The sequence below is a fragment of the Ostrea edulis genome, chromosome 8, assembly GCF_947568905.1.
Source record: "Ostrea edulis chromosome 8, xbOstEdul1.1, whole genome shotgun sequence".
Taxonomy (NCBI): domain Eukaryota; kingdom Metazoa; phylum Mollusca; class Bivalvia; order Ostreida; family Ostreidae; genus Ostrea; species Ostrea edulis.
In genome coordinates, this window is record NC_079171.1 from 52841382 (window position 1) to 52865611 (window position 24230).

Sequence of the window (24230 nt, forward strand, 5' to 3'; positions counted from 1 at the left end):
CGTCTCCCATCTTTTCAACTTTCTCAGACACCAGCTTCTTCAAACAGTGTTTGATGCTAACTGATGGACCGCTTAAAAATGTACCAGTCAATTCAAAAGACTAAACGTATGTGATAACTTTCACATAGGCCCCGGGATGCTCGTCCATATTACCATATTTATTACAGTTAATGAGTTTGGTTATACAGTTTCGTTAGATTGAGTACCGCCGCGGTGGCCAAGAGGTTAGAACGTTCGCCCCGCATGCAGAAGGCCAGGGTTCGAATCCCGACCGCACCGCCGCGGTGGCCAAGATGTTAGAGCGTTCGCCCCGCATGCGGAAGGCCGGGGTGCAAATCCCGGCCGCGACAGACCTAAGTCGTTAAAACAGGTAGTGACAGTTCCATCGCCAAAAGCTCGGCATCAGGTGTGAATGTTACGGGTCGTCGGAGATGACCTTAAAAACGGTTGCCCCGTGTCACAGTAGGTGTGGCACGCTAAAGACACCCCCCCCCCCCTTGATCAATGGCCGTAAGCGCCGAGCATAGGCCTAAAGAAGCCCTTCACCGATCTTGGTGACGTCTCCATATGAGTAAAAAATTCTCGGACAAGATACAATCGATAGATTTTGTTTCAAATCGTTTCGCACTTTACAGATGCCCATGTTTTCGTCTATGTTTACAATCCCTGTTCAATGTAAGAATTGAAAAAATGTAATACATTCTCAAAGAATTTACATTATCACAAATCTCAGTTAACGTACACAAGTAAGGGATAGTGTGGTACGTTTATTTTGGTGTATCTTGATTTATTTGAACGAAGGTTGGTGATGAGTGTGAAGCACGAGTCTTCGCCCTTCGTCCAAATAAATCAAAATACACCGAAATAAATATTCCATGCTTAACTTACTTGTATCATTACCAAATAGTACCTGTCGTATGACCAGTGGTTATTGCGTGATTTTTAATTATCCCAATGAGATCGCATGAGTATTTTGAATATGTTCATCGCGCACTATTTTTATTCAACGATGACCACGAGGATTTGATTTTATCACCAGCATGTTATGAATCACACATTTCGCGAAATAATGATACATACAAGATGGATATATATCGACACGACCGCGGGCCTAGATCTCGTGAATTTTGATTTGAACCTTACCAATTTCAAAAAGGAATTGCCAGATGATGTTCTATAATTTATTTACACAGCACAGGTTAAAAGATATGCAAATAATGGTTACGCCCACTGATTTATCTCCAGTTATTATGCAGTTTTTATAAAAGGAAAAACACCACGATACAATTAATACATACATAAAGCTCTTTAAAAATGAAATACTAATGTATGTTACATGAATCTACACTTGGCCATAGAACTCAAATAAAGGTACTAGTAGTCTATAGCAACGGGAAATTGTGCTGAAATATCTACACCCGTAAATTGTGGTGGTGGAAGACGCGTTCACTAGGAGCCTCGCTCTCATTCCTCTGACAATAAGGGGTGATCAATCCTTGACACTTCAGACAGCAAATACTTCTTTTACTCAAGACATGATACTACACTGTCAGCTGTTTACGTTAAACTATACATACATTCACGATTTCAACACACTACAGTGTAACCGGTCAACAGGGAATGCTTCCTCCTCCAAGACACCTCTTGTGTGTCCAGGTGTCCGTGTTTGTACTCTGTCGATTCGCACGTTTAATAGGAGGTATGAGACTTGATTATCGTTACCTTTTCACAACATGTACACTGTATACCCTAGAATGAAAATGTCTGGTGAGTTTGAAATGCTTTTCAAAGATTATCAACCCTATTGTTTTGACGTATATCTGCAATATGTTAAAAAGCTTTACGATTACACATCATCTCGGGATTTTAATGTCTCTCCAAGTTTGGCTCTAAACGCTACAATTTCTTCTTCCTTCTCTCCTTCCGGGTACTCTAAATATGATTTACTTTCAACAAGGTCCATCAAATGAAGAGGAAGATCTCTCATAACTCTGCTTTGTAATGTTATTAGAAACAGAACATTTTCACCGTTACGAGAATAAATCGCTTCCATTCGCGCCATGTTAAGTTCAAACATGCACCAGTAAGATGTTAGGAAATGTGACGTCATAATACAGACTGTTTGTCTGCTGTTGTGAATGGCGTTTGTAATGTTTTCAGCGATTCCTGTCCCTGGAATAAAATCTCAATGATTTTAGCAAGCCTGATCACAAAGGTTCTATCAAGATCCGCGTATGAAATAAACACGTTGTATCGATATGAACCTGGACAATTGACGTCATCGATGTTGACACGACCTTGATATTTTTCTCTGACGACATAGTACATGTAACGGAGCTTCCATCGATATCTATATATAATGCGACTTAGTAATAAAGTCGTTGAAATAATGATTAGTGACGTCATAACCACTATAACAAGTGTATATGAGGAACATTTCTTCTCCAAGCTCTGTAAAAGGATATCGATATCAGTCATAGGGAAATGTGATGAATTTCCAAATGCGCAGGTATAATTTCCAAAGAACACAAATTTAAGTGTCTCCGAGTCTTGCATCCATTTCAGAAAATCCAAATTTTCACATGAACATTTCAAGTTGTTTCCAATTAAATTGACGTGCACTACTCTGCCACGAGATACCGTATCTAAAGCGTCTCTGGTGGATGATTTGAGACTGGACAGATGGTTGTAAGATAAATCAACCAAGGATAAACTTTTCATGTGATTAATTTGTACGTGAAACTCAGTCATAGAATTATAACTCAAATTCATGTATATGATGTTGTAATTATTTTGAAATATTTTCGCAGGAAGTCTAACGATTCTGTTAGAAGACAGATCGAGGGACGTCAGCTGATATTGTTCCGAAAAAAGTTCGCCGTTGGTGTCTTTTTCAAACACCTGCCCAAGTGCATTGTTTGACAGATTTAGATTTCGAAGAGCTCTGAGAGATTTCAGACAAGACTTTTCAATGTAGCGGCAGAAGTTTCCAGATAAATCAATGTATTGAACATTATCCATGCCTGTCATTGGGCCAATCAACTCGTATAGGATGTTTCTTTGTCCAAAAATGTGCGTTAATTTGTTTTTCTTTCCAAGGGGATATTATCATGATAGTAAAGATAACGCAGATTTTCAGGTAAATAAATCGTGTAATTTTTAATCCACCCTCCAACATTATCCTTTCCTAAACGGGATTCGCTTAATGGAATGGTTTGGTTATTATGCTCAGTTCCTGAGACATGCGCATCCAGTCTAAACATTGGAGGTTTTCGTGCATCGTTGCATTTTTTTAAAGAAATCGCCATCCATGCCGACTTGATGAAAAGATGATTGGTAGCTGATATTCAATATCTCCAGATTGTGCAAAATTGCGAACTCCATGATGTACAGTCCAAAGCTCAACACATTATCTGACAAATTAAGGATACGCAAAGATCTCGGTAGAGACGTGAGCACACCCAATTCCAAACTATTTATTCTGTTTGATGCTAAATTAAGTTCCAGTAAATTAGTTTGTTTCAAATTAACGACATGGTCAACAGTGACTATGTGACTCGCTCCATAAGTGCAATGAAGTTTTTCGAAATTCAGCGTTTCGATCTTCTTTGAATTTTTCAGGTCCATCGATATGTTGTATATGACATCAATGGTGAGAACATCGTTCTTCGAAACGTCAAGATGTTCAATTTTTGAATTCCTGTTGAACGTGCCTATGTGAACTTCGGAGAGTTTGTTCTGTGAAACGCTGAAGTTTTTGAGTTGTCCATACCTGGACAGTGAAGATTGGTTTAAGTGCTGTAAATTGTTATGGGACATGTCCAAGTACATCAATGTGCTAGGAAGATTCTGGGGCATCTCCGAAAATTTATTCCTGGCAAAATTTATGGCAATGACATCATCAGGAAAAGTAGGTGACGTTTGGAGACCACGGTTGGAGCAGTCGGCGTAAACTTTCTTTCCCCGTGATGTACACGTGCATTGCTGGGTTGATGGGCAATTATATTCTGTTCCCATAACAACGGCAATCAACATTGAGATTGGGACCAAACGTCTTGTTTCCATTTCTGTAATAAAATGTTAGATGAATACATGTATTTTAATAATGGTGATGAGACGATGATTATGATGATGATTACATGTATAATGTAAAACTTATACGGTACCAATTTTGATGCACCAGATGCGCATTTCGACAAATAATGTCTCTTCAGTGATGCTCAACCGAAATGTTTGAAATCCGAAATAACTTTTAGATCTAAATATAGCCAAAAACAGCGTGCCAAAAAAGTGGAGCCAAATTCGTCCAAGGATAAGAGCTATGCATGAGGGAGATAATCCTTAATTTTGAAATGAATTTCAAAATTTTATAACAGCAATTAAATATACATCCGTATTTTATAAGAAAAATGCTAAGAATATATATGTAGACGTTTTTGAAGTATAAAGTATAATAAGAAATATCTATTAAAAGATACCCTTTCTACTAGAAATGCAAAAACGAAAGAAAAACAAACATGACCGATTTAGTTTATTATAGGATTAAACATTCTTTTTGAAAAAATTATCGATGTGTAAACTCCGGATATTTTACTCACAAACTGAATAAAAGTGCGAATCACTTTTATGTTAAGTTTGTGAGTAAAATGGCCGGAGTTTACACATCGATAAATTCTTCAAAAAGAATGTTTGATTCTTATAATTCCAATTCATTCACTTCATTAACAATTGCAAAAATTTGAATAGTTTCCCCGCACTATGTTATTTGTTTTAAGGCGTGTATGAATACATCGCGTTTTCGGATTTATTGATGTATAAACTCTTGTTCAGCTTTATTTTTGTCCAATCAAAACACTTGTAATAAATAACATTGGAATTATAGTCTTTTAACCGTTAAATATATCATTTTAACCTATATAGCATATTACGGCTAGCATGTGTTTAATGCAATTTCATAAAAACATTGAAAACAACATGGCGTATGCACGGTATGTAGGCATCACGGACACTTTCTATTGAAACGGGTCACTTTCAGAGGAAAAGCGATGGACACTTTAAAATGAAACTGCCGTTTCTGCATAACAAGTTTCATACCGATTGTTAGACCGTTTTTGGCACACTGATTTTGACTACGGATAACTCCGTTTACTTAATCAGGATATCCTTGGCACTCCTTACTATGCTTACTCCTCCTAGGCACCTGATCCCACCTCTGGTGTATCCAGGGGTCCGTGTTTGCCCAACTCTTTATTTTGTATTACTTAAGGGATTTATGAGATTGATCACCACACTCATTGTGAACCACGAAAGATAACTCTTTCATCTCTATTTTACGGGGGGAAAAGAGTTACACTCCTTTCTTTCCGTCAGAAGGAACTATGGGATATGTTGTCAAATGGCGCTCTCTTCGAAGAGAAACGAGATGTAAGCACACATTTTATGCTTTGGTTTTAGCTTTTATTCACTTACAGAATTATTTTAAGGAATACTTATATACTACAAACTACAAACAAGAGAAATCATCGATTTTAACCACGACCTTTATAAACAGAGGCGAATGTTTCCCCGACTAACCGCGACACGGAAAACATGTCAGCACATGCAGAGTAGTGTCCGATTTACTTTGGGATTTAAAACTCTTCACGTTGAAGCACGACTTGTTGTTTGTATGAAATCGAATGGGTTTTGTTTTTGGTCGAAGCTGTGATTATTTTCGGCACGGTAAGGTTTTCCAATATCATTGATGGCATATATAACACTGTATAAACATTCTGCACAGTTCAATATTGAAAAGTTTTTAGCATGTTCAAGAGAATTTTCCGATTTCCCTTCGAATCTTTTAATCTACATGATCTAAGAGAAGGGAGGGGATTGCTAGAGATAACTGTAATATAAAGGCAAGATTTATTTTGTAAACTGATGCCACAATATGAATTTGACATTAGTATTTTGGTCAAAAATATCTAGCAAAAGAGCTTCAATAGGCTAACAGGTCTATTTTGAACTATATATCTTGTTAACTTTGATTTTGCTGAGGATTCAATGACTGTGTATTGGTTAGATGTCTCATAATCTGATATTTTTATGTGGACCGCATAGTAAGTGGAGGAATCAGTAAATGAATTAAGATCTCTTCAGATTTCAATGTTTTAGTGTTAAATATAAAGCAAACTAGCATGGTGCCGCGCCATGCCCTTTTTGGCTGGCGCCATGCCCTTTTTATTTCAGTCTTCACAAAAATATTTAAAACTTGCTGGCAAGTCGGACCAGTGAACTGTCTGAATTTACTGGCCCACAGTGACATTTACTGGCCCCCAAATTTTCATAGTACATGTTTATCACATACATTATGGAATGCATTGTAAAACTGTACAATTAATTTACTGAAACTATGCTTATTACTCATATTCATATCCACCCTAAGACATCCTTTCTGTCGATACCAGAAAAACAACACCGTACATGGTATTTTCTCTCTCTCCGCAAGACTACAAATTCACGTATTTTTCACAAACATGAAAACAGTCCAAGTGCACCTTAGGAAGTAACCTTCTCTACCAACATCAAATGTAAACGATTGCTTAATTCTATAAACTATAGAAATTGCATAAAATCAGAGATTTTGTAATTGACGAAGTTCATTTTAATTTGATAATGCAATAAAGCAGCAGTTACCGGTGTGCAGTGCGATACAGAACGTGGCCATTTTTGTTGTTTCAAGAAGTTGTTCGTTGACTATTCACGTGATGAAGTACAAGTTATCTTGACAATTACAAGTATAGTTGTCGTTCTTTACTTTAAAGAAATAAACAAACCACGATGTCAAAACACTTACTTTATAAATGTGCTATTTTATATTGATTTATTTTCATTTTGATGGTAATATAAGTAAAATAAGACGTTTAGAATATCTAAATCCAACATTATATTTAATGTGACTTACAAAAAGTCTACAAGCCCATCAGACTTCCTGATTTTTTTTTTCACTGACCCGACCGTAAAATTCACTGGCCTTGGTCTTCGGACCACTGAGTCTTCGTAAAGACTGTTAATTGCGCCATGCCCTTTTTTCTATAAATTTTATAAAGATATTTGTTAATATATAATTGTTCTTTATTTCACAAGGTTGATTGAAAGTTTTAAAATCAAGGCAGCAGACCTGTATTAACTTTTAAAGAGGCTAAATGATCATTCTATTACTATCATAGTATGATACAATGAAAGTGCCCCAAAATTGTCTTACCGCGACGAAAAGTGCCCTTTTGAACATATGATATGTGTGCCCTCTCTAGATCCTAGATTTAACACTATGTTTGCTGTGTAATTTAACTTCTGGTGAGGATGCTGACTGGCATTAAGATTCGGTTCAGGGCTCAGGATTTATGTTAACAAGATTGTCTGTTAAATCTATTGAAGAGATGAATATTGTTCACAACCTATCTGTGGATACATTTCATACAATGCAATATTTACACATGAGGCGACTGAGGCGATGTTGGATATACATATATATATATTTCTTTCATCCACATTTTTCTCTGAAAAAAAAAAATGAAAATTGTAGTAATTAGTGTAGTAGTTATCCACAGACTGTGGATATCAGCCTGGATAGTTCAGTGGTTAGAGCACCTGACTAGTAATGCAGGGGTACCAGGTTCGATTCCCGGTCCCGCCACAGATTATCTCCTTTCTCCTATATATATTTAGTACACAATGAACAAAATGAGTGTTTAAACTTTTTATATCTGCAAAAAAAAAGCATCTCAACTAAAGCTTCGAAATTGTCATCTAATTGAAAACAAAAATGCTATTTAACTGATTGAGGAACGTTCCTAAAAACACCATATATTTCGGAAGAGTGGAAAATGGATGTTTTCTTTGTTTGTTATGTATAGTTTGTAATGATTTGTTGTTTTATTATAAATTCTGAAGACCACTGGGCTGAGTTTACAAGTAACAATTTCGTCAGTCAGAATGTTATTCTATCACTAATGTTATCAACAATTACATTTAATGCACACTGATTCCTCTTTATAATGAGACCTGACTTTGTGTCGTGAATATCTACGATAACAATGAACAGCTATGCATGTCTTGTTATGTATGAAGGTAACGGTATATCGTTTCACCGGTCAGAGGACTTGTTTTCACAAAATCATTGAAATTATTACTTAGTTTTTATGGACAATGTTAGTATTTATATAATGAAAAAAGAAAATTTTCAGTTAAATCGTAGTTTAAAAGTATTATCTAAAGCAAATGCACGTTCAATAGATTGATCAATGTTGATGTGAAATGTCCATGCAATAAATTGCAATATTTTGCTCAATTTACATGGATTTAGGAAATATAAGATTGTTTCTTCATTTTAAGACCAGACATCTAATTGAGTTAGAAAATTCATTTAGCAATGTTAGAATTGAGTACAAGTATATGCAATGAAAATTTTTTGAAGTACGGTATTTGAAAATTGAGAATGGACAAATACTTGTGTATGGAAAGTGCGTAAAAGTTTGATTTTGCAGGGAGTGTACTAATTTTCATGTTGAACCAGTGATTCAAGGTCTCGCTAATTCCAGGGTTATCAACATGATCAAGTTCTCGTGGAAGAATTAAATACCTGTAGTGTTTATAGTGGAATTTCTTATGAAAGCAAATATTGTAATCCTTTTACCAATGTGTGATTGTGTAATGCCTATTTATGTGTCAGAATAAAAATACAATTGAAGTCCAACTTGCAATAATATTTTCATTTATAACGTACTCCATTCATACCTCTGCAGAACTGGGGGGGGGGGGGATTTTCGCACAAGCCCTACCAACATTGTTGATAATGATTAAGAAACACAACTATCATGGGTCAAGCATCATGGGTAAAGTTCGTTATTTCCTGAATATAAGCAAAAAAAAAAATCCTTTTAAATCGTGAAAACTAAAACTAGATGTGCTGTTTTTATCATGATTTTTTTTATCATGGTTTATATTGAAAATACAGTTATATAGGTTTCCAAAGCAGAAACACATTAGGTTGATGTGCATGTGAAATAGCATGTTTGAGCACATTCAGACTGGAAATCTCAACATTCTGACTAAAGCCAGCCCCTATTAATTCACTTCAAAGTCAGACTAGAAATCTCAACATTTTGACCAAAGCCAGCCCCTAATAATTCATTTCACAGTCAGACTGGAAATTTCAGTATGTTCAATGCAGGGTTACATGCTTAAATACATTCTCTTTCATTTTAAATTTAGTTTTAAGTGTGACACAGTGGCAACGGGGTGTGTATAGATTTACTATTCAGGCTGCATATGAAGATTAAAGGCATAGCCTAGGGTCTATCTTTTATCTAAAAATTGACAGCACAATATTTTGCAAGAACTCCAAAATACAAATTTGTAGTATTAATTTTGAGTTATCTATCGCTGCAGTGCTTTGAAATTGAAGTCGTTTTGACGTTTTAGCCCTTTATAAAAATTTTGTCTGGAGGACAATATATCAAACTGGTACCCCGCTAATTGGTGGCTATACACACAAACATAAGAGATGTGAAGTCAACAGGGTACCAGTTTAGGCAAATGAGAACAGGGAATTATTTTGTAATTACTATCATATCCAATGTGTTTGCAAACATTCTGAAGAACTTTTTGTGATTTTTTTAGTTATGATCTTAAATTTCGCCACCTTTTTGGAACATGCAAAATTTCACCAATATCTTAGACCCTATGCCTTTAAGTTTTCATTATTGTACATGCATCATGGATTTTTGTGTACATGATTGAGTGAATCGTGACAGAGTTTGACGGTAATCTAGAAAACTGCTGTACAAGTAAAAATGATGGGACTATAACTGTTATTGGTACTATGTGATAGAAGTTAGACTTATAGATATAAAGCCGCTATACATCAAGTAAACAAACAGTCAGACAGAAATTATCTGTGGTCAATGGGGAGAGGGGTTGTGTCACTGTGAACATATAGGGAACATGGATTGCTTTAACAATATTTACATTTCCTTGTTATTTCTGTGATAGCCCTCTGTGTTGATTTTCCCATATACATGTATATACTTTCTCACTTGAAAATGAATGACATCAATGGGCAGGGACAATGGAATGCCAGGTGTATTTCAATTTGTTGGCATGCAGTATTTTTAATATACATGTATCAATTTTATATTTCAATTAAATGGTGTAAATATAAGGAATCATTTGTACTTCATTCTACCAATCCTCACTGCTTGTTTTTGAAAATAAAATCAAACAAAGGTTTTATCTGGACGTCACAAATGGAGCATGATGCATCCCATGATACTTTAATCATCAATTTATATTTTTTTTAAATCAGGAAATTTAGAAGTATTATTAATTTTCTGTGGGTGTTAATTTAGATGAGGAAGTAGAGCAATATCAGATGCCTATGTTGAATTGTACAGTAAACATGGTAAACATTCAATAAGTAAATTGTTTGTTTTTAGAAGTGAAATTAGACAAATGGAGCATGATGCACCCCATAATAACTTAATCATTCATTCATTTTTTTTTTTGAAAATTGGGGAAATTAAGAAATATTATCAATACTCAGGGAGTGTGAATTTGAATTTAGGAACTAGAATGGTATCTGATGCTAAATGTAGAAATATTATCAATGATCAGTGGATATCAATTGAATTTAGGAAGTAGAATGGTATCCACATGATCCAGGGCTCGAAATTAACATATGCCCGTCAGTCTGTGACCGGTTAAAAGTATTGCGGACTGACTGACATTTGTTTCAGTCAGTCCGACGGGACTGGTTAATTTTCTAAAGCATCATTTTGGAAAATATACTTATGAAATTTTATACACACATTTGGTATGCTTCGATCTGTAGATATCGGACGAATCTGATTCGTAAATATAAATCCCACATTTATGTGTTACAATATTGTCTGAGGCATATTGAGTTTAATTTCATTTTAATAACATTAACGAAATATGTTTAATTATATCTGGAAAACTCTGTTGGACTGGTAAAATTTTCTGTGGACTGGTTGAAATTATACCCCATCAGTCCAACTGGACTGGTGACATAAAAAGTTAGCTTCAAGCCCTGGTATCAGATGTTAAATATAGAATTCTGCAGTAAACATGCAATAAGTATTGTGTTTTTACGTGTATTTTTAGATTGACATGAGCAATGTGAAACATGAAGCTCAAGGTCGTTGAAAGAGGTCAACGTACAAGATGAGTACAGACCGTAGCCCGCTCAACACTGGGCTTAGTATGATGAACTTTGATGGCCTTGACCTTCAGAGTCAGCAGGAAAAAGAACTACAACGAGAAAACGAACAGCAACAAAATGAGGTCAGTATCATTCTGTGGTTAATTAAGTCAGTATCTGTGGTTAATTAGATCAGTATTGGGGTTAATTAGGTCAGTATCTGTGGTTAATTAGGTCAGTATCTGTGGTTAATTAGGTCAGTATCAGGGTTAATTAGGTCAGTATCTGTGGTTAATTAGGTCAGTATCGGAGTTAATTAGGTCAATGTCTGGGGTTAATTAGGTCAGTATCTGTGGTTAATTAGGCCAGTATCGGGGTTAATTAGGTCAGTATCTGTGGTTAATTAGGTCAGTATTGGAGTTAATTAGGTCAATGTCTGGGGTTAATTAAGTCAGTATCTGTGGTTAATAAGGTTGGTATTTTGGGTTAATTAGGTCCGTATCTGAATTAATTAAGTCACTATTGAGAAGAGGTCTTTTTTATTATATGTATTAGATGTGTGTTTATGTGGCCTGTAGTTTTGGTTTTGATTATAGACATGAAGGTCAACATGGTCAAAGGTTGTGGTTTGTGGATATTTGTCATTGGTAGGAGTGCACCATGATATACAATTTAGTTGTTTACATTTAGCCGTTGTTTACATCCAGTGGTTGTTGTTTACATTCAGCGGTTGTTGTTTACATTCAGCGGTTGTTGTTTACATTCAGTGGTTGTTGTTTACATTCAGCGGTTGTTGTTTACATTCAGTGGTTGTTGTTTACATTCAGTGGTTGTTTACATTCAGTGGTTGTTGTTTACATTCAGTGGTTGTTGTTTACATTCAGTCGTTGTTTACATTCAGCGGTTGTTGTTTACATTCAGTCGTTGTTTACATACTGTGGTTGTTGTTTACATTCAGCGGTTGTTGTTTACATTCAGTGGTTGTTTACATTCAGTGGTTGTTGTTTACATTCAGCGGTTGTTGTTTACATACTGTGGTTGTTGTTTACATACTGTGGTTGTTGTTTACATTCAGCGGTTGTTGTTTACATTCAGTGGTTGTTGTTTACATTCAGTCGTTGTTGTTTACATTCAGTGGTTGTTGTTTATATTCAGTCGTTGTTGTGTAAGTGTACCGACTCATGAGAAGTATTGAAGTTAACTAAACTGATGCCCATCGGTTCTAGATCTGAGGTGATGTGGGACGTACTCATGAAGTTCAGTAGTTGTTTTACATACAAATAGACCTTTACAGAGAAGTATTGAAGTTGACTAAACTGATACCCATCGGTTCCAGATCTTTTGATGACATGCAAAGTATCATGATATATTGTATCGTATCGCAACTTGGGGATCATGATATATTGGCTTAGTTCAGTATCGTCCCAGCTCCAGTCATTTGGGCATTTTCATTTTGAATTTTGTGTTTAGAATGAAGTTAGATTAATTAGGTAATTAATAAAGTAAATGTAAGTAAATAATTAGGTAATTAATAATATGTTATGGTGATGACAGCTGCTAACGTTCATGAAAATTATTCAGATTTTGGGATTGGATATATTATTGTGTATCAAGTGGATGGCAAACTGCACATATTTAACCTCTATCTATTTAATCTCTTTCTCGTGCCTTGTATAGAAAACTAAATGGTGGATGAATTATGAATTTATATATATGAATTACAGATGAGGAATTCTCAGGGGAAAAGAATGATAATGTGTGTCACATTCCTTCATAATGACATTGGAAAACCATTTAATTTTGGTCTATGGAAATTTAAAAAATCTTTTAGAAAGTGCTGAATTTGAATGAAGCCCACACACGTACGGTTTAAACACATACAGAACCTGAATGTAACATTCAGTTATCGGCAAACTTTGCCAAAGTTTTGAAAACTTACCAGAGATTTTTGTGATTTTGTTGATATTTTTATAACTATATACAGGAAAATGTTGAAATATTTTACCAGTTCATAGCAAATTTTACCTGGTTATAGTCTAGTGGTCTGGAGACTTTTGGATTGTGAAGCGTGTGTATACAAAATGCAAGAAGCAACATGTTTTTGTAAATTAACATACATGCATGTGTCCGTACCTATATTTTTGATATGCTAAATAAACATTTAGATTTATTATTCATCTTTTTCAATTTGCATTACATCAATTGATATTTATATGTTGTGATTCCAAGCATGGCCTTATAAGAATGATAGTAGTGTATATTCTCCTTGTGGTGCGGCCATTACATTTTGTGTGAATGAGACGAGTTTAAGGCGCGAGTGTCCTCTAGCCAGTAACCCTATATATCATGTTGGTAGACTCTCTTACCTTAACTCACATACATACACTGTATATGTATGTTCAGCACTTGCAAAAATCACCCCGTATTTCAATTTCATTTCGTACAAGTTTCTAAACATGTTGAAAACCCCGGTACCTTGGGCATTACGAGAGGGTGTTCTTAGTTGTAGGAACGTGTGCCCGATCCCTTTGTCTTTAATATCTTAACAATAGAATATGTTTAGCTCCGCAGGGAAAGTCAACAGATGTTTGGTGATAATGACTAAGTTGTCACTGATGAGCTTGGGGAACTTCACACGCTCTTTTTATATTCCTGATTGGCTCACAGTGCAAAGGCAGTGCAGTCTCACTCCAGTCCAGGAGGATGGGATCTTACGGGGGATTAGTGTCGTATCGGCAGTCACCACGACAACACCACGGCAACACGATGCCTGTTAATTCATCAGAGCTCAATCAAAATGATCGCCTTTTCCTAACTCTTTGTAGGATTAAAAATAATGCTCTAAGCATTGAAAGAGCAATCTAGAGAAAACAATTGATGTAGGAAGAATCCTAATTGGAATAGGGTATTAATGGTTTTCCTGGTGCTTGAGGTGACACGGAGAGAGAGAGAGAGATTTCTTGAGAGAGACAATTGGTACTGAATTAAGCCTTCCAGGTTATGATTGTAAAATTTCATGTAGTGTACAAATGAGAATGATTGGTTATTTTTCTTTTGGTGAATGATGCTGGGGTATGCAATGAATTCAGTTCAGTGTTTGCTGCAAGATTAGTGTGAAAAAAGAAGAATTGGAGAATTACAGAAAACACAGATGAACTGTTAGGATTGATTGATTGGATATTGTTTAATGTCCTGGGCATCTCAAGAGTTTCTCACCCATATGGAGAGTCTGACATAACCATTGCAGGTGAAGGGTGCAAAATTTAGGCCCATGATCGGCGCTTACAGCCTTTGAGCAGTAAGGGATTTTTATCATACCGTACCTGTGTGACACGGGACCTCGGTTTTTGCGGTCTCATCCAAAGGACCAACCCATTTAGTCGCCTCTTACCACAAGCAAGGGCTACTGAGGACCTATTCTAACCTGAATTTCAATTGGAAAATGTGACAAAGTCGTGCTGGATTTCATACATGTATTTTCCCTGACATAAGTCATTGCACAAAGTCGGTTGAATTAAGTTCACCTGCTTCAATGTGTTTGATGGCCTCCGCGGAGTATCGTGATGTTCAGTATGGCACCGGAAATGACAACTTTTTCTTGAATCCTTTCCGATTAAGTAACCTTAGTGAGAAGTTGGAGTGGTGCCCATGTCAAGGTTATCTGCAGGTCAAAGTTCACCCAGCTGTTATTGAGGACATTGGTGATTTGTATTCTATGTTGATAAAGGTAGTGTAGATTCGGGGATTACTGTTTAAGATTGGTCAGTCCTGACGTTCAGTTTTGTAGTGTTTATTATTTAACCGGAATGAATTTACTGATAAAGCTTATTTTTTGTTGTACACTGGCTGTGAAACTTGGCCTGACCCCCAGGCTATGATCTGAAATTTCATTCCTGCCTGAGGATTTGACTGTTTCTGGCTGTTAGACAAGTTATGATGTCTAACCCAGCCGGAGTCTTCAAGAATCCTTTGGTTCAAATTTATGCCCTGGGAAATTTCGAACTTTTCCCTAATTTCGAAAATAATCTTTCATTTCAGGAATGAGTAAAAGCCTTATGCCAATTTTGAGAAACATGTTTGCTAATCTTACACGCACCAATGTCTATTTGAGAAGAGTTTATTTACAAGTGATTTTTAATTGCAACAGTTGAAGGCATTGCTAAAGGACGCTTTTGACGATTTAATCGATGAGGACGATGAGTTTTCCGTGACATCAGATGAAGGAGGAGACTCGCGGAATCACAGCCTCCATTTCAAATCTAAGGATGAAACGTACGTAATAAAGAACAAAGAGGACAGAAATTTTGATCGTATTTGGTGTAAATAAAAATCGAAAGGGATCTCCCCTTTAAAAAACCCGCAGGATATATAAGATTTTTTCACCACGCAGAAGATGAACAATAATTTTTTTTGGGTGAATTGGTATGATATTTCATCTTTTGGAAATCATGAAATGAAATCCTCACAGAATTAATTGTTGATGCCAAGCAGGAAACTATGCAGGAATTAAAAATTCTGCAGTGTGTCAAAGAGTCAAGTACTTGTTTGTGGTGGATTTTAAATGAATTTGGGGATAAAAAAAACTAATAATTTCACTTTGTTGTTGACAGGGAGCCCATAGTGGAGGAAGATGAAGAACCGTCTGGACTTTTGTTTGCCAGGAACCGACGAACGTACCCCCTCCCCACCTCCACACCCCTCGGAGGTCTCCCCACCATCGCTCAGAGTCCCTACGGCTCGATGTCTTCACTGAGACAATCTCAGGACAGCCTCAGAGCATCTCAAGAGCAACTGAGATCATCTCAGGAAGGAGGTAAGCACTTAGAGTATCTCGGGAGGACTTTCTGGAGATAACACAAAGATGAGAATCTCTACACAGTGAGTGGTGGAGCTTTTAAACTCCAGTGTACATGCTAAAGTTAATTCTTTCACAGGGAGGCTGACCTCATGGACCAGCAGGTTTCATTGGAGAGGGTCAGAATCAGAAATCACATTACATATCTTATTCTTGAACATGTTGTAATGTACATACAACATAAAAAAAAGTCACCATGTTTGGTAATGCTGTAACTTGATGCTACTGATGACCCTGTAGTTAGATTATATCGGATAAGCAGAGGCTTGGACTGGCATTATATTAGCTGACAACTCTCTCAGCACAGGGAGATGAGTTTTCTTTGGAACATAAGTTTATTCAGCATGATCAATTTTTATGACTTTAGTATTTGAAATAGAGATATATGATATAAACAAGTTCATTGTGTTGAAATTTTTGGTTTTGGATGGATCTTTAAAATTTATTGAGATGTGGGACTGTACTGTACGTATAAATCGAGTCTGATGATTAGGAATAAGCTGGACTGTTTGTAGAAGTTCGACGGTCAGTTTGGATTTCTTTGGTGTACACCACAGCTTACTTAAGAGCGTGTAGGATCAACTTAGGAGAGAGTATTGTCCATCTGTAGGAATCTGAATCTCGGATTAATTGAATCTTGAGGAAGATATGGCGAGATGAAGATTTGTTCTCCATGAGAGAACATCAGTTCCAGCGTGGAGATTGTATAACATCAGGGCTTAATATCCTTGCATACAGGTCCGGTAAATGAACCTGTTGGTCTCTTTTTTCCCCCCAGATTTCCCAAAATATCAGCTCACAAGCATAGTAAGAATGGGATCTGTGTTGCTGCGTAAAATCTTGGGAGAAAAGTCCGTATAAGGGGAATTTTTAGCGAGACACAAATTTAGCGATTTTCCCATAAAAATTGGTATATAATTTAATGAGAGCTAATTTTAGCGACTGTATAATTCCAGGAAAGATAACTATGACCTCCAATATGGAATAAATTGTTAGCAATATTCAATTTTAGTGATCTCAACACCCTCGCTAATAATATCAAAATTAAATCCACGCTAAAAATTCTGCTTATATGGTAACAATTTTTCAACCTAAAATTCCCTATTGTATTGTATGGTACAGGGTCCAGTACCGTTTCGGTACTGGACCCTGTTCCAACAAGGATCAATTATGAAGCCCTGAACATTGAGGCGGTTACTTTGATTTGAGTTGTGTCAAGAGTAGAAATGAATCTGAATAATGCGTATAAGCTTTTTCCATTGTTTTATATATATACACAAGACCGGTGTGCTTTCTTTTATTTGCAGTTTTGAGACGGTCCCAAGAAGGTCTGTTAGAAAGTGATGGATACCATAGTAACAGTGAACAGAGCAGCACCAAGTCATCCAATCACCATCATCGTCCCCAACACCATCGTCATCAGTTCCACCAGGTACCGGATTGGACCGGTCAGGACGTGTTCTCGCACCATGGTCAGCCGATCGTCTATGATCCCACTCATCACGGTAATCAGTACCTACCGCATCACGCAAACCACGAGGATCCGCATTACAGATACGGGGAGTTTCCCGAGCGGCAGGAAGCTGAGGGCGGGGCGGACGAACCTCCAACAGACATCAGACATTTACCCGGACATTATCATTATCAACATCTTCATCATTACACTGGGTACTACAGGTCAGCGGGTTTCTTCATTATTTTCTGTGTTTTGTGCAGAGTAGAAGACACATAGTGATCTTTAACTGCAGTCTTTGTCTGTGTGTCTGTTTGTCTGTCTGTGCATCCATCTATCAGTCTGTCTGTAGTCAAACTTTACTGTAACTGTAGATCTGGAACCCTCTAGGAAAATATTTGGACTGATCAGATGTAAGGCTTCAGCCGTGCACATTTTTTTCTGCACTGTATATGAAGTTTTTATAAGGGGTGGATCTGTATCTCCCTGATCTGTTCCAATATTTTCTCAGAGAGCTACAGATCTGCAGCTAACTTCACTGTGAAGTCACTAGAAGATGACACTCTTTATTTCAAATTTTGTAGACCCATGGCTCCATTTTTGATTTATGAAATGTAAATGAAACTTTGTATAAACTTATCTGACATTACATTTTCAGAGACCTGCCTGAAGAAGAGGATCATCCAAGGGCAGACAACCCATACATGCCATACACGCAACCACCACATTCTCAAGCATACCCACACAGTTTACAATCAGACCAAGGCTATGTTACAAACGCTACCTCAGTTTCACATGGGCATCCTGTTCACCCTACCCCAATCTCAACAGGACATCCTGTTCATTCCTCACAAGAATATCCAGTTCATGATGCTCCGGAGAAGGATTTCAGGGGAGATTACCAAGTCACGTATAAACGCAGGGATGACCATGAAGAAAGTGAGAGCGAAGAGGAAGTGCCAGAGGTCAAAGAGAAACGCCCAAAACTGGAGGAGGGGCATGAGAGCACAGGATCAGGTGTGTATAGACGCTGATGTAGGAATGGGAGAGGATCCGAGATTTAGATCCTGTTACTCTGTATTCATGTCGGGAGGATCCAAGATCAAGCTGCCGAGTGTCCAATATCCGTTTATCTTGTACTGTAAAAGTGGTTATTTACGCTGGGGGTTTAGTACGTTGTTCCACATCCAATATTACGCATGGTGGAAAATGCGTGGTAACTGAATATTATATTTATATTATATCAAAAATTTATAACTATACACATGGGGGAAAATTTACTTGCTTATTACATGACTGCGTAATTAGTGTAAACCCCCCCCCCCCCCCCCCCCCCCCCCCCCCCCCCCCATAGATAACCAATAATCACTTTTTTTACAGTATTCCATTCAGCAATTATTTTCTCAAACTTTACTGAGCTCTTTACTCTTGTGTCCAAAAAAAAAGAGCCCCCCCTCCTTCCCCCACTCAAAAAAAGAACCACATCAAAACTGCAAAAGAAATGAGATTATGAATTAATTACAGCAGCTGTGTTTATGTAGTAGAGAAGTTTCATTCTGTTTTGAATGTGATGTAGTCTTATGCAAATACTTTTGCCCAAAATATTCCAGTTGGTGCTTTCGACAACAGACAGCTCGCTCAGCTTCAGATCTTGTACAAAGCCCGAGGAAGCAAACTGGAGGAGATGACGAGGGACTTTGAGCATTACAAACAGGAAACAAGTCGGGAAATACGCATCCTGAAACACCAGATCTCACTGACTAAAGGTAATCTCACTGACTAAAGGTAATCTCACAGACTAAAGGTAATCTCACGGACTAAAAGTAATCTCACTGATTAAAGGTCATCTCACTGATTAAAGGTCATCTCACTGACTAAAGGTAGTGTAAGAAAGAAAAACACCAGTCCTCGCTGTCCACAGTTAATGTAAAAAACAATGACCAGAGTTCACTGGCTAAAGCATATAGCAAAATACATTCTGTACATATCTTGTTTTAGGTGAGAAAGAGGGGACGACCACCAGCTTACAACAGTCTCAGGATCTTCTGATTGAGGCGAAGACGGCAAACGCTCAGCTGAGGGGGAAACTACAGGCCACTGAGAATCAGGTGGAGGCCCTACACAAGGGGAAGGAGGAGGTTTGTAGCAGCCCATTAATAACGAGTCAATATAAGCATCCAATTAATAACGGGTCAATATAAGCATCCAATATAACTATCCAGTGAGGTGTATAGCAGACCATTAATAACGAGTCAATATAAGCATCCAATTAATAACGGGTCAATATAAGCATCCAATATAACTATCCAGAGAGGAGGTTTATATCAGCCCATTAATAACGAGTCAATATAAGCATCCAATTAATAACGGGTCAATATAAGCATCCAATATAACTAACCAGCAAGGTGTATGACAGCCTATTAATAACAGGTCAATATAAGCATCCAATATAACTATCCAGAGAGGAGGTTTATATCAGCCCATTAATAACGAGTCAATATAAGCATCCAATATAAATATCCAGTGAAGCGGTTTATATCAGCCTATTAATAACAGGTCAATATAAGCATCCAATATAACTATCCAGAGCGAGGAGGTTTATATCAGCCTATTTATAACTGGTCAATATAAGCATCCATTATAACTATCCAGAGAGGAGGTTTATAGCAGCCCATTTATAGCAGGTCAATATACACATCCAATATAAATATCCAGCGAAGAGGTTTATATCAGTCTATTAATAACGGGTCAATATAAGCATCCATTATAACTACCCAGCGAGGAGATTTGTAGCAGCCCATTTAGAACTAGTCAATATAAGCATCCAATGAGGAGGTTTGTATCAGACTCAATATTAATTAGTCAATATAGCATCCATTAGAATTATTCAGTGAAGACGATTATAGCAGATCATTAATAATTGGTCAATATAAGCATCAAATATTTCTATCTAGCAATAAGTTTTACACTGCAGCCCTATGATTTATCATCCTGGGTTCCTGTTATTTTCTTCTTGGTAATAACTAGTCAATAATTTGTAAAAAAAAAAAAATAACGAAATAAGATAATTTTTTTATTCTGATTTCCATGAGCCTCATTGATAAAGCTCATTCTGGGTGACCTTTGGCATGTGTTTGACTTTTCTCATGTATGAATTTGAACCCCCTCAGTGAATCATGTTGATAATACTTGACGTTAGATTTCTTTATGATATCTTTTACAGGCTGTAAAAAGTCTACAGACAGCCGAGTCCACCATAGAAACTCTGAACCAACAGCTTGCTGAGATGGGGGCCTCAGATAGTCTCAGTCGTGCTCGAGTTGAGCATGAACGAGTTCTGGCAGGCGTCCAACAGAGACATGACAAAGAGGTCAAAGTTCTCAAAGAAAAGATTGAGGATCTGACCGGGAAGTTGAATGATTCGGTGAGTCTCAAAGTCTCCTTTCAGGATTTTTCTCTTGTAAATTGTTGCAGGTGTTTTGACTTGAAAATGCGGTTCTCATATATTTGTATACATATACACTGTATGTTATTTTGAGAAAGAAGAGAATTGTTATGTTTTGCTGATAAACGCATCAAGGCAAGGTCATGAAAATGCAGTGCTCTGAATCAAAGTCATTGATAAATACAGAATAATTCTAATAAATGTTGTCTGTAAAATTCATTCTCTTTTTAGCTCACCTGAGCCGAAGGCTCAAGTGAGGTTTTCTGATCAAAATTTGTCCGTTGTCTGTCGTCGTTATTGTCATTGTAAACTTTTCACATTTCCATCTTCTTCTCCAGAACCACTGGGCCAATTTCAACCAAACTTGGCCAAAAGCATCCTTGGGTGAAGGGCTTTCAAGTTAGTGCAAATGATGGGCCATATCCCTTTCAAAGGGGAGATAATCACAAAAATAGGGTGGGGTCATTTAAAAATCTTCTTCTCAAGAACCACTAAGCCAGAAAAGCTGAGATTTACATGAAAGCTTCCTGACATAATGCAGATTCAAGTTTGTTCAAATCATGGGTGAGACCACAAGTGGGGGGGGGGGGGGGGGGGGGTTCAAAGTTTTACATACAAATATAGGGAAAATCTGTAAAAATCTTCTCAAGAACCATTAGGCCAAAGAAGTTGACATTTACATGAAAGCTTCCTGACGTAGTGTAGATTCAAGTTTGCAAAAATCGTGGCCTCCAGGGGTAGTTGGGGCCATAATAGGGACTAAGGTTTTACATGCAAATATATATGGAAAGTCTTCAGATATGGGCCAAAGTGACTCAGGTGAGCAATGTGGCCCATGGGCCTCTTGTTAAAGATATTTTTCACTTATTGAAAATTACTAGAATGTTAAAACACCTTCATTTAGTAGAATTTGTGATAAATTTATTATGTCTTTCAAATTTTTTTGTTTTTGTTTTTCATCAAGAAATATTTTACTTTATGATAATCATGTTGAAATCTGACCACATGAAACTTTGATTTCTTGCAGAATGCTGAAAACACCACACTGAGACAGAAGCTCAATGAGAGTTATAAAGAAGCGGAGAATTCTCAGATCTCGCGAGCCGACACCATTAATCGTCTCACTCGCAGTCTTGAAGATTCCCAGAAACAATGTCGCATGCTGCTGGAGTCAGGTAATTCTAATCTGTCAGGAGAATATTGTACAATGTGGAATGTTGCTGGAGTCAGTTAATTCTAATCTCTCAGGAGAATATTGTACAATGTGGAATGTTGCTGGGATCAGTTAATTCTAGTCTGTCAGGAGAATACTGTACAATGTGGAATGTTGCTAGAGTCAGGTAATTGTATTGTCTCCGGAGAAAATAGCATGGTCTGCGTACGATTTTGTTGATATTTTGAACTGTTTAGATTTTGAGCAAGAGTGAATGAATATTTTATTTGAGTTGCTGTCATTTGAGCAGATAGAAGAATAAAAATGCAATGTATGCTATATTTGTGATTGTTCTGTTTTAAGCATCGTCGCATGAAGCGAGCCAGTTGAAGGTTCAACTAAAACAGTGCACTTCATCCAAGAAAATAGCTGACGATATGATTCTGTCTTACCAGGTAAATAGCTGACGATATGATTCTGTCTTACCAGGTACAGTAAATACCCTAAAAACAGAATTGTTAGCGAGAATTTAAATGTGGCATTATTAGGAAAAGGATGAGATTACTGAAACTGAATATCGCTAACAATTTATTGCACATCAGAGGTAGTAGTTTTCTTTCTAGGAATTGTAAAGTTGTTAAATTGGCTCTTGCAAAATATATATATATATCCATTTTTATGGGAAAATCCCTAAATTCGAGTGTTGCTAAAAATTCCATTTGTGCGGTAAAATCCTAATTCAAATTATCTAGTGTTATTGTTGGTGATGTTTACTGTTTGTATTTATGCTTTGTGTTTTTAGGTTTAACGTTTTTAGACTTGCCTTTTTTTAGATTTAGTGTTTTTAGGTTTAGAGTGTGGTTATGCTGCTCCCTGGGACTACTCCCTCATAAATATTCATTTGTATTTTTAACCAATCGAAATGCTTGGTAGGCAGAGCATTCTATGAATGATGAAATCTGTTATTAGCAGATGTCATAATACAATATAGGTCAGCTGTAATGATGGTGGAGGGAAGGTTTGAACAAGATCTACAGTCAATTATCAACAATAAATCAAGGCTGCGATTAAGACCACAAAAAATTTACTTGAAACTTATCTGAGTGAACAAAATTCAGGAAATGTGAAGGATTTGACCATGTCTGTCAGATAAACAATCTCTTTCCATTACTTCGCATTTAATAAAGCCGTTATAGAATATGTAATTCGGGAGATAGCGAATTTATGACCACGAATTTGCATTATTTCCCTCATAACCATTTTATGTATAATGTGTAATTTATGCTAAAGCAAACTGTTTTGTCTTTTAGATATACATGTGAGTTTTAATTTTTTGCTATAGGATGAAATTAAAGAGTTAAAGGAGCAGCTGAACATGTTTGAGGCTGCGTCCTGTCTGGGCGTGCTCAGTCAGGAAACGACACGGGACACCATCCACGACGATTCCATGATGGACCTGGGAATCAAGAGGACTATCGACTTCGATGAGACGCTGGAACCTGTGAAGTATGTAAAGATCGAGGTTGTCTGAACCTGTAAATTATGTAAAGATCGAGATTGTCTGAACCTGTAAATTATGTAAAGATCGAGATTGTCTGAACCTGTAAATTATGTAAAGATCGAGATTGTCTGAACCTGTAAATTTTGTAAAGATCGAGATTGTCTGAACCGGTGAAGTATGTAAAGATCGAGATTGTCTGAACCTGTAAATTATGTAAAGATCGAGATTGTCTGAACCTGTAAATTATGTAAAGATCGAGATTGTCTGAACCTGTAAATTATGTAAAGATCGAGATTGTCTGAACCTGTAAATTTTGTAAAGATCGAGATTGTCTGAACCGGTGAAGTATGTAAAGATCGAGATTGTCTGAACCTGTAAATTATGTAAAGATCGAGATTGTCTGAACTGGTGAAGTACATAAAGATCGAGATTGTCTGAACTGGTGAAGTACGTAAAGATCGAGATTGTCTGAACCTGTAAATTATGTAAAGATCGAGATTGTCTGAACCTGTAAATTATGTAAAGATCGAGATTGTCTGAACCTGTAAATTTTGTAAAGATCGAGATTGTCTGAACCGGTGAAGTATGTAAAGATCGAGATTGTCTGAACCTGTAAATTATGT

At 36.8% G+C, this 24230-nt stretch overlaps 1 protein-coding gene and 1 pseudogene across 4 annotated transcripts in view; one reads left to right on the forward strand and one right to left on the reverse strand.

Moving 5' to 3' along the window:
* Nucleotides 1-1846: 1846 nt before the first annotated feature.
* Nucleotides 1847-2444, reverse strand: LOC125663353 (toll-like receptor 4; annotated as a pseudogene).
* A 2852-nt stretch (nucleotides 2445-5296) lies between these two features.
* The window catches only part of LOC125661392 (centrosomal protein of 152 kDa-like), a 47180-nt gene continuing 28246 nt past the window's right edge, over nucleotides 5297-24230 (forward strand). For 3 of the 4 annotated variants that reach the window (XM_048893370.2, XM_048893372.2, XM_056146443.1), the window contains exons 1-12: nucleotides 5369-5721; nucleotides 11164-11343; nucleotides 15348-15472; nucleotides 15811-16013; nucleotides 17363-17732; nucleotides 18167-18525; nucleotides 19119-19274; nucleotides 19507-19646; nucleotides 20732-20932; nucleotides 21981-22128; nucleotides 22470-22561; nucleotides 23449-23612. In XM_048893370.2, coding sequence (XP_048749327.2) covers nucleotides 11224-11343; nucleotides 15348-15472; nucleotides 15811-16013; nucleotides 17363-17732; nucleotides 18167-18525; nucleotides 19119-19274; nucleotides 19507-19646; nucleotides 20732-20932; nucleotides 21981-22128; nucleotides 22470-22561; nucleotides 23449-23612 — 2078 coding nt within the window. In that variant the 5' untranslated portion in view covers nucleotides 5369-5721; nucleotides 11164-11223. Of the gene's footprint in view, nucleotides 5722-11163; nucleotides 11344-15347; nucleotides 15473-15810; nucleotides 16014-17362; nucleotides 17733-18166; nucleotides 18526-19118; nucleotides 19275-19506; nucleotides 19647-20731; nucleotides 20933-21980; nucleotides 22129-22469; nucleotides 22562-23448; nucleotides 23613-24230 lie in introns of all 4 variants that reach the window. The other variant, XM_048893371.2, reaches the window with a different exon arrangement.